Source organism: Panthera pardus, unplaced genomic scaffold, assembly GCF_024362965.1.
Source record: "Panthera pardus isolate Hobbes unplaced genomic scaffold, ASM2436296v1 HiC_scaffold_25, whole genome shotgun sequence".
In the NCBI taxonomy this organism is placed as follows: Eukaryota; Metazoa; Chordata; class Mammalia; order Carnivora; family Felidae; genus Panthera; species Panthera pardus.
The window spans coordinates 45,276,593-45,294,384 of NW_026526821.1; the positions used below are offsets into that span (position 1 = coordinate 45,276,593).

The 17,792-nt window shown below is 45.0% G+C and overlaps 1 protein-coding gene across 6 annotated transcripts in view; it reads right to left on the minus strand.

Moving 5' to 3' along the window:
• Positions 1-17,792, minus strand: part of RALGAPA2 (Ral GTPase activating protein catalytic subunit alpha 2) — a 323,095-nt gene that overhangs the window by 10,801 nt on the left and 294,502 nt on the right. For all 6 annotated transcript variants that reach the window (XM_019462380.2, XM_019462378.2, XM_019462384.2 and 3 more), the window contains one exon: positions 11,687-11,808. In XM_019462380.2, the coding sequence (XP_019317925.2) occupies positions 11,687-11,808 (122 nt within the window). The remainder of the gene's footprint in view (positions 1-11,686; positions 11,809-17,792) is intronic.

Here is a 17,792-nt window from a genome sequence, read left to right on the forward strand (position 1 = left end):
TCTCTTCAAACAATGTTCTGTGTATCAGGGAGTTATCTCCCATGATTCTTCACACCAGCCCACAGGTTCCTGACCACTGGATTCTGGCGTGAGTCTGGTTGGGGGCTTGTCTTAAGCAGGTCTTGACCTGACTGCAAGTCAAAGTTCTGCCCATCTCCTTTTTACCTTCTTCCTCCCACCATGCAGACCCAAAGAGGTGGGTGTCACCATGCTCCCCTCACCTGTATAGTCCCAGTAAGGGGCTGTGTTCTGTGGCACTAGGGATATGGGAGTCACTAGGGGGAGGGGAGAGGTAGGCCCCTCTAGCGGTCCCATGGAGAACATTCAGGGGGAGCATCTCTTCAATTAGTGCAACATTTATTCATTAGTCAACATGTCTTCTATGCCTGCTGTGTGGCAGGTGGTGGGAATATGTAGGGAATGAAATATTATCTAACTATTATCTAACTATCCCTGCTGCCCCTCCCCTAGAATATCCTCCCCATAGAAGTCAGTGATTTTTTAATCAAGAATTGTATCGTGTCACCCCACTGCATAACACCCTCCAGGAGCTGCCCTGCTCACTAGTGTAACAGCCAAAGTCTTTCCCTAGGTCTGTGAGGCTGTTTTGATCTTCCTCCTCCTCCTCACCTCCTTGCTTGCTTTGCTCTAACCATGATGGGCCCTTCACTGTTCCTCAAACATACCAGGAAATGCCTGCCTCAGGGCCTTTGCACTTGCTGTTTCCTCTGCCTGGAGTGCTCTTCCCCCAGACTCTAAATGGCTTGCTCCCTTACCTCCTTCAAGCCTCTCCTCAAATGTTTTCTTAGTGAGGACTTCCCCACATCCCATGTTGAAGAGGCTATCACCCCAGTGATGCTTCTCAGTTGCACTCCTGGTCCTCCTTCCCTGCTGCTTTTTTTTTTTTCTTGGCACCCCTCAGCTTCTGAGAGGCCAGCATCTTTCTCACCCATCTAAAAGATAAACTTCAGGGACGCCTTGGTGGTCAGTCGGTTAAGCGTCTGACTCTTGGTTTCAGTTCAGGTCATGATCTCATGGTTTGTGAGTTGAAGCCCTGTACTGGGCTCTGCGCTGGCGGCCAGCACAGCACCTGCTCTCTCTGTCTCTGCCCCCCACCCCCTCAAAATAAGTAAACATTAAAAAAACTAAAAGATGGGCCTCATGGAGGGTGTGGTTGCTGTTCTGCCCATTTCTGTACCTTCCATACTAGTGCACAGTAAATATTCGTGGAAGGAATGCGTGAAGCCCTGACCCTCAGGGGGCTTATGTGATGATCTTAGAAGTGAGGCCACAGTTCCCATCCACTTGGGCTGTACCAAAGGTCTGTCCCCAGGGCCCAAGCTGGACTGAGCTTTAATATATAAATATGGCCTCTAGCAGAGTCACCAGTTTTGGGGAATTGGAATAAAGAACAGAGGCAGCCTAGCGGCCTGCGGAGTCTCGTTTCTGGCTTCTTCTGTGGTCGTCCCTTCCCTCTGGGACTCTCGCCCTGATGTTCTTGGGTTGGTTCACATCCCCTGGTCAGGAGGGCCTGGACTTGGAAAGCCGCTCTCCCAGGTGTTACAGAGGGCTCTGCTGTAACAGTCAGGCTGTTCCTCTAGCTGCTTCCCTGAGCCCTGGGGATAGAGCTAGGGAACAGGGTTTCCCTAACTACCACGCACAGGCTCTGGGACACGAACCAGCTGCAGGGTCTGCCCAAACATACTTCAGCAGCAATGGCAAGGGAACCTGCACTCCTTGGTTTTGCCTGGGATCAGGGCGGGGGGAGCAGGACCCTGCCACCTGAGTCCTGGAAGACCCACAGCAGCTGTCCTCACCTTCGGGCAATCTCAAGATCAGTCGACCCTGCTTGATAGAAGAGATAGGCTGGGTGACCAAGTAGGCTGAGGACCCCACTACAGGTAAGGGCTCAGCACTGCAGGGGGAGGTGGGAGGGGTCTGGTGTGGGGACACAGGCAGGTAGAATGTGTCCTCTATGCATCTGGGATTTCATTGTCTCATATTCCTGAAGTGGTCAAAAAATAGGGTTTTGCCTGTTCTTTCTCTCTGTACACTCTACAGAGATGCTATTAGGTTTTCCTCTGTGCTGAGAAATGAATTTTGGCCAGTGAATGCTGTAAATACATTATGGTGGGGTAGTTTTGTTTGTTTTTTGTTTTTTACAAAGTTGACTGGCATGTTTCCCTTTTTTTTTTAGGGATTCCCCCCCCCCACCCCAGCCTTTTGAGGGCCTTTGTAGGTTAACTAGAGAAAAGGAACCAGCTTTTCTCTTTATTATGCTATGTAGAGGTTTACCTCCTGGTTATCAGCATATATACTTCTGGAAAAGGAGACAATGTAATATTCTATTTTCTGTCAGCAGACTTAAATGCTAGTAAGAGAGCTTCCATTCAGCCTCTGCTTTGGCTTGGTTGTTGCTAGAAACTTAAGCAAGGTCATGGAGTCTTCAGGAGCCCACCTTAATGGCTGTGGTTTGCACATGCTCCACCCTCTAGAACCAGGAGAACACTACGGTCACAGTTGCAGTTCACATCCCAATGTGAACATGGGGTGTCAGAAGCTCCAGGTTCTTCCGAAACAAATCCTCAATGTTACTTCACATGAGCTTTAATTAAGAGTCATTTCCAAAAATTGCCTCTGAGAAAAATTCTTGGTACCTGCCGGCCATCTCTTGGCAACTGCAAAAGTGTCACGGGAACTGTAATTAACAGTTAGGCAGGGAGGAAGATGCCACTTGCATTTAAAACTCTGTGAAGGCTGCAAAATCAGAACTAAAGTCAAGACAGCTCACAGAAAAACCAGCATCTTCAAGTTCTTCCAAAGGAACAATTTAGATGTGATGGCAATACTTTAGAATGAATACTCTTGGGTCCCTTCTTTTTCTGGGAATCTGTGAACATCCCCTAACCTCAGCACCAGCCTCACGGTCGGGGCGGTGGTTCCCCACGCTGGCTCTGGAAGGAGTCATTTCTTCCTCTGTGTTCTTCCCATGTTGACTGTCCCCTATTTTATTCTTCTTGTCCATGGCCTTCCAGTTGTCATACATCTCAATTTTTAGCCAACGTGGGAAAGTTAAAAACTGACTGGTGGGAGAGGTGCCTGGGTGGCTCAGTAGGTTAATTAAGCATCTGATTTTGGTGCAGGTCATGATCTCACAGGTTGGTGGGTTTGAGCCCTGTGTCGGGCTCTCTGCTGTCAGCACAGAGCCTGCTTCTGATTCTCTGTCTCCCTCTCTCTGTCTGTCCCCCACTCGTGTGCATGTGTGCACTCACACGCCCTCTCTCTCCCCACCCCCTCAAAAATAAACATGAAAAAAATTTTCTTAAATGACTGGTGAGGGACTTAGTAGTGTATCTAATACATGTTAGGTAAGTTTCCATTCTCTTCCAGGCTCACAAGGTAGATGGCACAGCCCACTTCAGGAAAATCTCAACCCAACAGACCCACACCTTTGGCTCACTGTATCTCTTTCTCCCCCCCCCCCCCCCCCACTGTATCTTTTTGATATGTGATTATAGTTCAGAAGCAACTAATCTGGGCTTATTCATAAGTAGCCATTTTTTTAGTGGTTCCTGAATATCTGCTCTTCCCTAACAAGACTGCAAGCTCCAGAAGGGTAGGAAAGACATGGAAAATGAAGCTTCCAGAATCTTTGTGTTCCCTTAAGATGCCTAGCACAGCCCTGGGGGGAGGGGCAGGGTGAATTTGGAGATGGCAACATTTGACAGGTAGCACCATTGTGGTCTACTGGACCAAATGGAACAAATGTTTGTCTCATCTCTTTCTTTCCCCTCCTGGAGCTGACACTGAGGACAACAAAAGCATTTTAAGAGGAAAAAGAGATGAATAAGCATGAAGCAAAATCTGGTGCTAAACAGGGCTATCAAGAATTCTCTTTAAAATCTACAATACCATTTAGGAAAGGATGCCAAATCACATATCAGTTATTCAAACCACATTATCTGGTCTGTGGAGTACCCAGGCCTTGTGGCTTCCCCTGCCTTTTTCACACCAGGTTTTGGTCATATTGCTTATCACTGGTCCACTTTCACTAGGAGACCAGGGAGAGAGGGGACAGCTGAACAATCACAGGAGTCTGCCCTGCGTCTGTCTCAGGCCCAACACACGTCTGTGGCCTCAAGACACCTATGCCACTTCAAGCAACAGCCTGAATTATTCTGTCCACATTTCTATTTTATTCCTGTTGCATATGTTTTAAGAAAGAAATTACATGTGTCATTCTCTAAAGAATTTACTGCCCATTATAGATAGAATACGTGTGCACACACACGCACACACACACATGACTTACATAGGCTAAGAAAAACCAAGATAGAAGTAATGACAAGTTAAATGGCACATTAAAATGAGGATCCAAGCATTACAAAGATGCCTTGACAGTGGTTCTCAGTCTTGCCTGCATAATAAAATGCCCTCAGGAGTTTTTTTTCAAATGTTTATTTATTTTTGAGAGAGACAGAGTGCAAGGGGCCAGGGGCAGAGAGAGAGGGAGACACAGAATCTGAAGCAGGCTCCGGGTTCTGAGCTGTTAGCACTGAGCCTGACATGGGGCTCGAACTCACGAACCTGGAGATCATGACCTGAGCTGAAGATGGAAGCTCAGCTTACTGAGCCACCCAGGTGCTCTGCCCTCAGGAGTTTTTAAAAGAAAATCCTCATGCTCAGGCCACACCCCAGACCAACATATGCACATCTCTAGAGGAGGGATATAGCATAAGGATACACAGGGATTCGCAGGTGAATCACAAGCTGGGGCCAGCATTACTGGGTGTGGGTGATGGCATTATGGGTGGTTTAAGGAAACCCAATCTTCATCATCTTTGCAAGATGAATACATTTTAAGTTTTAAAAAATATGTCATATGAAAGGGGTCAGAATTGAGCTGGTTATGTGTAAAGGAAGATTCGGGCTGGCTCTGGGTGGGACTGCTGGAATAGAAACTCTGTGTGGGTCAATTAGCTCTTTGTAGGCCATGCGGCAGCACCTGGTTGGCTACAGCCAAATGTGCTGAGGTTGCTGAGTGGGGGTGGCCTGAGTTCTTGAATAGACAATGACCTAACAGAACTTGTCTTTAAGGGAAAATTCTGGATGATTTTATTGGAGTTCTGAGCTTTCTTCTAGATCTTTAACTAACATTAATAAAAAGCCAGCAGCCATGGCTTTGATTTATGGGACTATCCCCACGGAGGGCGCCAGGATAACATTTCCACAACTGCGGTCCCTGGCTTGCACTCCCCTTCCAGCAGACAGGTAAATGGGTAGGCAGTAGTATATTCCAGGATGAGAAAGGAAGAATCGGGAGGTGCATGTTCCAAGAGGATGACAAAAGGAAGATGGGCTGGAAGAAGAAGAGGTTTGCATAAGATGGAGTGAGGAAAAACATGGACAGACAGGGTGGGTGAGCATGATAGCCCAGTAAACACCTGCTGAGGGTTCTCTATGTGCCAGGCACTGTGCTCATCTCTTTACACATATTAACTTGCTGAATCCTTATGAATACACTTAAGGAGGTTTCTTATTAGACCCATTTTACAGAATCAGACTAAGCTGTAGAACCACAGGTAACATGGCTGTGGCCACACACTGGAACGCAGAAGACACTAGCCCACTCAAGGGAATCCATCCTCCCTGCAAAGAGCCTCCAAGGAAGCTGGGGAGGCTGGTGTCAGTGGAAGGCTCTGGCCTGTGTTGAGCCAGGAGGACAGGAAAACAGTGGAGTTGAAATGATTAGGGTGACTGTATGCAAGAAAGAGCAAAAGAAGGCAAGCCTGGGCTGTGTTAAGTACTGACGGAGGAAGATCCATTAACCCTGGCAATGAATGGGGTATGAAAGGTCAAAGGTTTGCTGATGGGCACTGCCATCTGCCTTTATTCTAGGCTTCAGCAGCAGCGTGTGGGTACATAGGCTCTGGGCCTGGGTCCTGGCTGTGTTCCTCCTAGCCCCAGAATGTCAGAGGCCCCTCCAAGTGTTGGGATGGCCTGCCTGAACCCTTGGGACCTGACTTATCCAGGGCACGTGGGAGCCTCTAATGCATGTTTGCTCACTCCATGAAGTCAGAGTATATTCTGGGCTTCAGTTCCCTCCTCTGTTTGATGTGGTTGGTTAGAAGCAGGAGTGAGAGGGCTCCTTAAAGGATTCTGCAGCCACAACTACGAGGCCGCCTTATACACTGTCACAATTATGTGGGTGTGCTGGCCAGTGAAGTGATTGACTGTCATTAGAACAACCATAACCTGAGTTTCTGTGGCTTATGTTTCCAGCACTATCACTTCCCTAAATTTCATTCTTGTCTCCTGAAGACTTTCTGAAGAGCAATGAGGAAGGTACAGCTTTCCTGAACAGGCTCTGTTTGAAAAACATTAAGATAGTATTTGCTTCTCTCCTCCTCAGGGAGGAGGAGTTTGTAGACTGACAAACTCTTATAACTGGCTGGTTAGGAACTCTGTGACCAATATAACTGACAGCCAGCATTTGGTGACAGCTTACCAAGTAGGGGATGGTGATAACCATCTGAGTCTTGGATGATGTCACTAAAACTGGACTCCACTTTGGGAAGAAAAGAAAGTGTGGAATGAGGGGTGAGGACCCCACTGCCAAATTGCCCATGGCCTTTTGGTTGTCCCTTTATAGCTTGGTCTTCAGCTTACTCAAAATTGATGTGAAGCAGTTAGGCTTCATATCCCCTGAAGCTTCTTCTAGTTCCATGTTCTCCAGTGTTCTTTGCTGGTTTCAGCAAATTTAATAGGAAGGTGAACACATAAGAAATGTTATCAATAGAAACCTTATGAAGAACACTTTAACATGGAGGGAGGAATGGAGGAAGGAGAGGAGAGAGGAGTGTGGGGGAGGAGGGTGGGAGAGAGAGACAGAGAGAGAGGGAGAGAGAGAGAGGCTGAGTGAATTGGTAACATGACCACCCTCAGTGAATGGGGAAAATCTGTCATCTTTTGGGGGGTTACAGTTAGAGTCTTCCTTGTGCAGTTTCTGGGGATCAGCCTGATTGCTAACTGCCAGGAAACTGGTCATGTGGGGGATCTGTGTGCAGAATGGCAAGCCTGCAACATCCTGGCACATGTAGCCACTGTGTATGTTTCGGGGGTCCAGCCGGTGAACTCCTCTAGGTAAAGGCTGATGAGTTACAAAAGTAGTTTGTGTAGCATCCACTTGCCAGCTTTACTTTGGGACCAATACACCTGCAGTCTTATGAGGGTCACCGGAATGATCCAGTGACACCAGGCAGAGTCTTCTGATAGGTTCTATGAACTTAATTTGATTTTGTTGTAGAAGAAAATTACAAAAGTCTTTTATATTAGGTAGGTGAGCACAATAATCCTCTCCAAGAGGGCACATGTGCACTTCCTGAGCGTGACCGCTGAAAGCTTACGGTTTTGTGAATAGGCATGGTGGTGGCAACCTCCTAAGACCGACTCAGACTAATCTGGGTTAAGCTCCAAATATGACCTACATCAAGAATGACAGAATCGGGTGGAGCCGAATGAGGAGTTTCCTCCCACTTGCTCTAAATTCTGGAACCTTTACCACCTAGCCTATCATAAAGGTGAAAGTATGTCTGACCACATCTTGGAGGAATCAAATGTGTTTATGTAGGGCTCACAAATAAACAAAGATTTGTGCTCCCTCTGCTGGTTTCCTACAGGAATATTAAGGTAGAAAGGAACCAAAAACAGTGTTGGCATCTTCAGCAAACACTGTTGATTTGTGTATACTGAGAACAACTCATTTAACTTGGTTTTGGGACATTCTTCGACAAACTCAGCCTTTATCAGGTTCCAACCAAGGCACTTGGAAATTCTTAAAATCAGATATTAAATCAGACATACCTGTAGTCCTCCACTACCAAATTGCTAGCTGTGACTGTAATAGTGATTTGGGGATTCATTTATCAACAGACACAAGTGGATTCCTCCAAGGTTTTAAGATCTAGACACAACCTTTAAAACAGTTCTTGGAAAAAACAAAATCTCAGGTCCAAGCTAAAGTTTCTTTTTTCTCTTCTTGTGTATAAGACCAGCTTCCAAAAGGTAAAGATTTATACTATTTATATCCTTTCTGATAATGTCAAACATTAGACTTGATTTTCCAAATCATTAGCATGCAGAAGAATGACCTCATGGTGAACAGATGCACTTGGCTGTGAGCTGCAGTGATTACATCAGCCCCGCCCAGCAGTCGAGGGTGCCCATTCCAGTTAACCCTTTGAAGGCCTCTCTGCAGCCCCCCCCCTTCCTTAGGAACATGCATGAAAACACAAGCCAAGTCCCTCACCCCAATGTGTGTATGTGTTAAATGAGTATGTATACCTGCATAAAACATATATGTATGTAAACACACACACACGTGTGTGTGTGTGTGTGTGTTAACTGCAGCAAATATTTTAACACTGGCTACCTTTCAGAAATTGCTGGTCAATAAGGAAGGAATCAAAAGGAACATAAACTACAGGGCTAAAAAAAAAGGCAGCTCAAATACTTATTATGTACTAGGTATTATGAGTACAAGTAGTAGACAGAATATGTATGTGGTAGGTGGTGTTTTAAAATAACATTTTCTGACTTGGAAAATAGTTTCTTTTTTAAACCTCTTTTTAAGAAGCAGAGCACCCACCTATCAGCTAACAATTAAAGACCCTACATCCTCATCAGTGGTTGACAGTGCATCATGAAGAGAAACACATTTACTTGGCTGGTGTGCCCCCTCTCTGGCTGCCTCCGGTGACAAGGAACAGCACTGGGGCAGGGGGAGTCTGAAGAGAAGGCATTTTCCAACAGCAGCGTCTTTGGGCACAAGCCACTCCCACTGAGCACACTTCCTACTTATGCATAGGACTCCAAGGCTGATATCACAGGCCTTCCCTCTAGAAATGGGAGCTGCTTGCTGCTACAAACACAGTGTGGAAGGAATACAGGGTTCAGGTTACTCTGCCTCCGCATTAACAACAAAGCCCCTTGCATGGAGGATACAAAGAAAACCTGGGAGCCCCTAATTCCTCAGATTGTGCATATGCATGTGAGCAGGAGCCCAAGGCCCTGCTTTGATGGCACTGCTGGCCAAGAAGGTCTGATTGGGTCCTAAGTGCACTGTGGGGGCTTAAGCGGCTCAGGGTCAATTTTTCCAGTTGGCTTGCGGCTTGGAAGAGAAGAGTTCACCTCTGTTTCTTAGTTTAAGCTAGCTGGCTCATGTGGGTTTGACTGTACTTGTCCCGAGAAAATAGGAGACACCGAATAAATGAAAAATGTTTTCATCTGTAAAAGTGGTAATAGGCTGGGATAGGGATTCCTCAAAAGCAAAACTGCTATGTGAAGAGCGGAGGATGTGCTTTTGAAAATGTGCCTATTTATGGTCTGGAAATGCTCCGCCCTCACTGCACTGCCTCCAGATTTCAGTTCACATCAAGTTCCTTTCCAGTTCCTTCCTCATCTTTGGTGTGGGCAGATATGCAAAGTGGTGACAGAGAACATGCCGCCCAGACTTAAAATTGCATTCATGGACTGGTGTGATATGTGTACAAAAATTTTTATCATTCAACACGGAATGCTCTAAACCCTAAACATTATGAAATGTAATGTGGATGCGAACAATTTGAAAGGAGGAAGAAACAGCATTTGTCTTGATAGCCCATGTTTGGTTTCATGTTCCTTTTGTATGGGTCCCAGGGCCCACTCATGAGCTGTCAGACCCTTATCTGCTAAGTGACCTTGGCAACGTGATGCTCTCGAAGAAGCCTGCTAGCCATTGCCTCCAAATACCAGGTCCTGAAAAACCCAAATCACTTCTGGAGACTCACTTAAGATATTACCTACACACTAGCTCATTCAGATGGATTTAAATAATTATGGACTTTTGGAAAAGATCAAACTAATTTACATAGATGCTAAAGTATGCATGGAAAACAAAGCTCATCAATATTTGTTTCAGGAACATCTTAATCTAGAGCCTTAAGAATGTAAGAGTTAAGGAATGTCAATACCTAGTTATTATTTCATTTCTTCTAATTATAAGAAACAAAAACCTTTCTTAAGAGTTAAAAACAAACAAACAAAAAAAACCCAACAACTCACAAAACCCTGCACAGAAAAACTAAGTCCCAGGACCTCATGAGGATGAAAAAGAGCTGAATGCGATCTTTAAAAAATTTGCTTTGCTACAGATCCTTCATGTTCTTTCACCTACACACTAGAAATGATTTTCAACCTCTAGCCAGAGTGGTGTGAAATCTCCATTTCCCTTGAAACTGATTTTTTTTTTTTTTTTTGGTTTTAGATAGAATGTTGGCAGAGGGTATAAAAGAATTCAATTCACAGCTGTTCTACTTTTTTTTTTTAATGTAGGAAACATTAATCAAAGCTTTAAGTTATAAGCTTTCTCATGTTGTTTAGTATTCCAGTTCAACAAAGATCAATAGAGGCCATCCCTGTGTTTCTTGACGCCTCACCAGGAAGCAGAGGCGTGATTATGTAAATCGCCCGGCTCCAGCACCTCGGCCAGCTTGCTTATCTCCCCGGCCTTCTGCCTGCTGCTCCTGGCTCCCTGTGCAAAGTGCAAGCCTCTCCTTCTTATCTCCCAACAAAGCTCGGAGAGGCAAGGATTGAAGCCAGCGATGTTAAACAATGATGCATGGCTGATTTTATTTGTAAGTGATTTATTTCACTGAATTTAATTTTTTTTCACTTTGTGTGTAAGATATTTAGTAACAAGTCAGAATCGCAGAAGTAAGGCGGTGTTCAGAGACAATTGACACAGGTTAGAAATCTATTAAGCATGCTAACAGTTGTGTCTACACCGGTGGAAGAAGAAGGAAGCCCCTCATTGAGAATTTCAACATGCATTGACTAAATATCCCATTTACTCTCTGAAAGGCAATTAATCTGTAATTACATGCAGAAATTCACAAGTAATTCTATTCTTTGGGAAAAAAAAAACCCCCACAGTAATCATATAATCAGTTTAAGGGGTAGTACCCTTTTTTTTTTTTTTTTTTGAATTGGAAATACAAAAAGAGTAAAACCTAAAAACAAGGACATTCATGGAAATTTCTGAAATATTCCATTGGCATAATAAATGAAAATGATTGAAAGCCAGTTTCTAAACAGGTTCCACGCCAGGTGCTGCGCTGGTTGGCAGCCTGTCCGTGTGACACAGGCCACTCCAGAGAGAAAGGGTGCACGCAGCTCTGCTGTAATGATGGACCAGGGGACACTGTCCTTCCATCTCTCCTGCATTAATCCCTGACCCGAGTATCTCGGCAGCATAATCCCCATTTAGCATTAGTAGCAACGGCTTCGACTGTGAGGAACACTTTTTTGATAAGTAAGCACTGATTCGGGCATCGCTTTTAAACAACATATTCCCAGCTCAGCAAGAAACCTACACTCCTGAATGAACCGGAGCACATTACTGAGAAAAAGTTCATTAACCTTGCTAGATTCGGGGGTTAACAGGATAGCTGAAGAAAAGCACTGAGTGAACAGCTCGGATACAAAACAAATTAAAATGAATGTCATCATTCCTTTTGATATTCATTAGTTGATTCAGAGGGAGAATGCTCTTCTTAAATTTGCAAGCATTTATCTGTGAAAAACAGGTGTACATCTGCTGCTCGAGTGCGTCCTAAGCGCGGGAGGGCAGAATAATGCAGACACTCACCCGTTCCGCCGAGGGAGGGGCTGGGCGAGGGAGAAAAGACTTGGGCCGCGAAATCCTCAAACGTCATTACTTCTCGGTGGTTCTGAATTATTGCTTCGAGGTACAGAGCTCTCTCTTCGTAGCTGCAGTCATTGATTAAGGAAACAAGTGCACATGTGGAACGACACATATAACAATGACACGGTTCACTCTGGTTTGAATATGGTTATGCAACTTTTATGTGTGTGTGGGGTGGGGGGGAAGAAAGTACCTTCCAAGTCTGTTAACCTCTTGCCAGGGAATTAAATAGAAGTCATAATTAACGGTAAGATTCTAATGTTGAGACCTGTTTGTCTTAGACTTCAGTCAGTTACATCCAACACCAGTATTACTGAAAAATATGAACATCAATAGTTATAGAATCATAGCAAAAAATCATTAAGGTTGATCCAAACAAACAAAAACAGAGGCATTGATTGTGACGGCATCTCTTTCCACTGACGGCTGTGTGACGATGTCGGACCTTCCCTTCCTAGGTCAGTGGATAGAATGTTCTTCTCAGCCCCTATCAAATGAATTGACACTTGAAGCAAGAATTGGTGTACACTTAAAAAAAAAAAAAAAAAAAAGACCCTGCACGGAAGAGGGAAGGCCAGGAAGGTATGCTCCAAGGGGGCACCAGTGCCTCAGGCCAGGACAGGCTACGAGCATTAGAAAATAGGAACTAATAAGTGGGGGACTCTAGCAGAGAGTGCACAATGCAATTTAAAAAAGAAAAGACTATTGCCTTTTAATTAAAACTGCAGTCTGGAACACACGCATTCAAATGTGTAATCAAAAACCAGTCACCAATAAAACTTACAAGCGTAACACGCTGAAGCAACTTTCCAGCTGTCTTAATAGGACCCCTGCGTGTGGCAGCCTTTCATAGGGCAGAAAGCAAATCTTCCCCTTTTGTGTATGGCTTCTGTTTCCTCGGAAGGTGAATCATGCACTTCCAATAACAGGATAACGTCAGAACAATTCGACAACGGATGGAGGCACCGCGCGTATGACTTTATGAATTAACAGTTGGGGAAGTCGGCATGACGTCTCATTTTCCCCTTCCTAGTTATCAATGCAAAAGTTAAAAGATGTGTTTTAGTCGTTTTGAAAATCATGCTAATTCTCCAGGAACACAGGGAATGTGGATCACCATCAATCAGTTCATTATTTGCTGCTCTGGAAGAGCAAAAGTAATTCTAGCATTTCTCACCGTATTTTAAAACTATCTTTCCAAAACAGCCTCTTTAAAAATAAAAGTTGGTGACAATTATGCTTTTCTGATTAGCTTTCAGTAAGCATGTGTTTTAAGATTGGAAAATGTTTTTCTATTTTCTTTTGTCAAAGTATGCATATGGATTTCCCAATGCAGGCCCTTCCTCTTCTGCCCCCTTTAATTATATTCAGAGGAAGATTTTTACACCAGGAGACCAGAGGCATCTTGGGGCTGTGCTGTCTACTGCGGTAGCCATGAGCCGCATGTGGCTATCTAAATTTAAATTTAAATTAATTAAAATAAAAAAATAGAAATTCAGTTCCTCTGTCCCACTAGCTGTATTTCAAGCACCCAGCAGCCACATGCAGCTGGGGTCACTGTGCTGGATTGCATGGATGTGAAACACATCCTTTGTCGTGGCAAGAGCTATGGGGCAGCTCTGTTCCAGAATTTCTCTTTACGCTTGCTCTATGTAACTTTAAAAAAGAATTCAAAAGTGGCCCCTCTGATGAATTTACAGTGTTTTATGCAGACAGTCACGGCAGCCTAAGGCCTGGGTGGTGGGAGTCTGAACCGGCTTCTCGAATGCAGGCTGAACTCCCAGTGACTCGCCCTGATGAACAGGCTGCCAAACTTCCACAGTGAGAGGCGTCCTCTCAGGCCCAATTCTAGAGGGACCCACTAATGCCATTCACGTCTCATTATGAACACGCTTATTCTGCACAGCACTTGGCTGTCGCACAGCTCGGCCCTCCGTGCACGGCCCCAGCAAGCCGCTGGTCCAGGGAACAGCAGGACGTTAGGCCTGAGTGGCCGTCTGGCGAACAGGCACTCTGACACTAAGCTGGCACGTGCTGGCCCAGCAGGGGCCGAGCGAGGCGTGACAAATTACTCAAAGAGCTGAGCTAAACTTATGGCTGACAACCACCTGAGCCTTAGGACAGCCGTGGCCCGCTGTCAACACGCAATTCATGGCTCCCCCTTTCAGACCGCAGTCTGCTTGAGGGCCCGGGTTAGAGCAGGCGCGGCCCTCTAAAGACCTGTCATGCTCTGCCTAGAATGGTCCTGCTGTTTCCTGAAAGGCCCCACTGCGTCCAACACATCCACATACAGTGCTTGGGACAATGGTGAACAAAACAGAAGAGTGGATGCATTTTGCTAAATGTGCTATGGAAGCCACATATCTGTAAGAGTGGCTGCGATGTTAATCAAGCTTGCAGTCAACCCTACAAAGAGATGTCATGTATAATACCACAGAAATTGACCTCAGACAGCAGCTCGTCATCCTCTCCCTGAATGACACTATCCAGTTGGTAAGCTTGTCCCTGTCAAGGCTGAGAAATCTGGGCTCCTAAGAGCAAGTCCAGCACTTGAGTTACCGGGGGCGATAATCAAGTTTTGAGATTCTCTGACTTGAACATTTACGGTCTGACTCCTCAAAGAAGGCACTGTGGGAGACAGCACAAAAAGGTGCTTCCAGAACTGGATACCAGAGGAGGAAGTGTTTACCTCACAGAAGATTCCCAATCTCGCATTCACGCCCTTGTCACACGTAGCACACACTCCCCCACCCCCAGGCTGGTCCTATGCTGTCATTGGAGCGTTAACAGCGCTAAACTGGGTGTTGTCATCTAGACAAACATCCATTAGGGACTGCAGGGAGACCAGGAGATCACCAAATGCATTTTCACTCAAGGCCCACGCCAGGGCATGTAAACACCATGACAAAAAGAAAACAAACACCACCCCAATCCTGGCACTGTTTAGAAACAGCAAAGGAGCTCAGGGTGCCAAAAATCATTTCTTTTAGTAGCTTTAAAGAATGTATGTAGCTCTGGGATTTAACTGAATTTATTAGAACTACTAACAAGGGCAATTAGAAGCAGCATCACCTGACATTTTCTTTTCTTTTTCTTTTTTTTAATTTGCATATAAGTGGACCCGTGCAATTAATGTTTGTTTATTTTTGAGAGTTACAGGGTGCTAGTGGGGGAGGGGCAGAGAGAGAGAGAGAGAGAGAGAGAGAGAGAGAGAGAGAGAGAGACAGGATCTGAGGCAGGCTCTAGGCTCTGAGCCATCAGTGCAGAGGACTTGAACTCACTGATGCAGGACTTGAACTCACAGACTGTGAGATCATGACCTGAGCTGAAGTTGGTCACTTAACCAACTGAGCCACCCAGGCACCCCTGACATTTTCTTATCTAATATCTTTAGGGCTTCAATGCTGGTTGTTTTCTACATAAATTAAAAAAAAAAGGCATTTATAATTTAGACATCGAAACGCTATTCTAAGGTTCCTCTCCTGTGTAAGACATGTTAAGATATGAACCGAATGCTGTAATAATGCCAGGCAGTGGATGGTCAGTGCCTCTGGCTGAAAGCAGGCGGCTAAAGAGACACCTGGTCACAAATCCAATACCTGTTTTAATACAAGCCACTGCTCTGTTGTTCTCTCAAAAAGTCCACTAACAAATGTAAAACTTCAATTCTGTTCTAAATTACTATCTCATTAAAAACCACACACAAGTATTTTTTTAAAGAGAGAATTTTCCTTTTGATTACTCAATTCGGAGAACATTTAAATTACTACCTAGCAATCCATCTTGGTTCCTAGATATTTTGAGTTTTTTCAGTGACCCGCTGTGTCTATGTTTTGATGTAAGAATTTTATCAATTACTGATATCCCTCTACTTGAATAAATATGTATTTGCCACTTTTATTTTATCAAAAACTTCCAGGAGAACTTTCTGAGACCCTCAAGACAAATTCAACTGGGTTACAAAAGCCTGAGAATACAAGTCCAACTCCCCAACTTTATTCTGATTATTTGTTTTTATGTTTAGAAATGGCAGCAGCTGTCTGACAGGAAGGTGCTTGCCTTTTGGAGACAAGAGGGGCTTAGGTTTGAGTTCCAGCTTTCTCCCTGCTACCATGGGGGGACCCAGGACAAGCTGTTTCAATAGCCCCAGCCTCGGTTGCCTGATGTGTAAAGCGAGGACACTGACATCTGCTCTTGGGGCTGCCCAAAGGACCAGATGGAATCACATATTGAAGCCTCAACGCGACCCAGGTTCCAGAGTACAATAGAAACATGCGAGATGTGGACTGCCCGCTCCTTCCCCCCACTTAATATGGGCTTAGGGGTTCATCTCCCAGAAAGAACATAGTGGATAAGCTGGAGGAACCTCTGTGTCTCTAGGACAAGCAAGCCTCCTTTATGCTAGACCCTCGTGAGCTGGGGTGAGTGTCATGGCTTCCACATTACTGATCAGCAAGTGGAAATGTGAAGGGTTCAAGTGATTTTCCAGAGTCACAGTTACTCAGTGGTATAGTTGAGACCAGAACCGAGGTCTTCTAACTTTTACTGCTTTCAGCTTGATTTCTATAGTACACAGGATTAAGTTTGGGGTTTCATGCAAGGTTGGGAGCTAAACTACTGACTTAAATCTATATGGGCGTGAAAATCAACCTGAGTCCATAGGCTTAAGCTGCATCGACACCCACAGACTATGCTGACTTTATAAATTCAGAAAAATAACAATTACTTCATTTTCATTTCTTTTTACTTAATCATGCTATGTGTTTGCTGACTGCTGTTTAGGATTTTCACCCTTTTCTCTGCTTTATTTATTTATTCCTTAAATTTTTTTAAAATTTTATTTATTTTTTTGAGAGAGACAGAGCATGACCGGGGGGGGGGGGGGGTGGGGGGGGAGAGAGAGGGAGACACAGAATCCGAAGCAGGCTTCAGGCTCTGAGCTGTCAGCAGAGCCAGATGTGGGGCTCAAACTCACAAACTATGAGATCATGACCTGAGTCAAAGTCGGATACTTAACCAACTGAGCCACCCAGGTGCCCCTATTTTTTTTTCTTTTAAGGAAAGACCTTCCCTAAATTTCCCAGGACTGGCCACTAGGCCCAGCCTGACAAAGCAGCCTTGGAGGAGCCTTCTGATGTCATATCTGTGTGTCCTGCAGCAGTTTTCCTACCTATCCCTGGTTTTCCTTAACTCATGCAGCCCCTCATCGATGACATAAGCCCACCCAGAGCTGGTCGCACTTGTGACTCTGTAGACTCCATTCCCCATGGCAGTGGTCTATGAGGGGAGGGAAGCCAAGTTTCAGCACTGCCTGGGAGGCTCCAGCCAACCCCATGTGCCTCTGAGAAGTCGTGGCACTTGCAAAGTTTGCCACCATTGCTTGCTCCATCCATCCCTTGAGGGTGTGACAGTAGAATAAAGAGAAGCCCTGACTGTAGTTACCATGGAGGACCATCTCATCTTAAATATCCTTGCATTTGTTTCCTGTGGCTGCTGTAAATGACCACAAACTGGTTGGCAGGGGGCAGGGGGCGGGGGGCAGGCTTAAAACAACAGAAGTTTGTTCTCTCACACTTCTCGGAGGCCAGAAGTTCAAAGTCAAGGTGTCAGCAGGGCCTTACTTCCTGCAGAGGCTCTATGTGACTGATCACTCCCATCCCTGCCTCCTTGGCTATACTGCCTCCTCCTCTTCATGTGTCTCTTATAAAGACACTTGTTATTAGATTTAGGACTCACCTGGATAATCCAGGATGATCTTCTCATGTCAAGATCTTTCACTGAGTTGTAAAGACCCGTCTTGGAATAAGTTAACATTCACAGGTTCTGGGATTAGGCATATCTTTCTGGCACCCACGACTTAGCCCATTATACTCCTTATGAGTATACCGTATTATACTGTATGGGTCAGGTTCATCCTTACATCACTCATACTACCTAGCTTATAGGTGCTTTATGCAATATTTATTGAATGCCTAGGATTTGTGCCCATTGCTCTGGGTTATGACACTGCTAGATATATTTCAAGCAAAGGCAGCTTATAAGGAGAGAT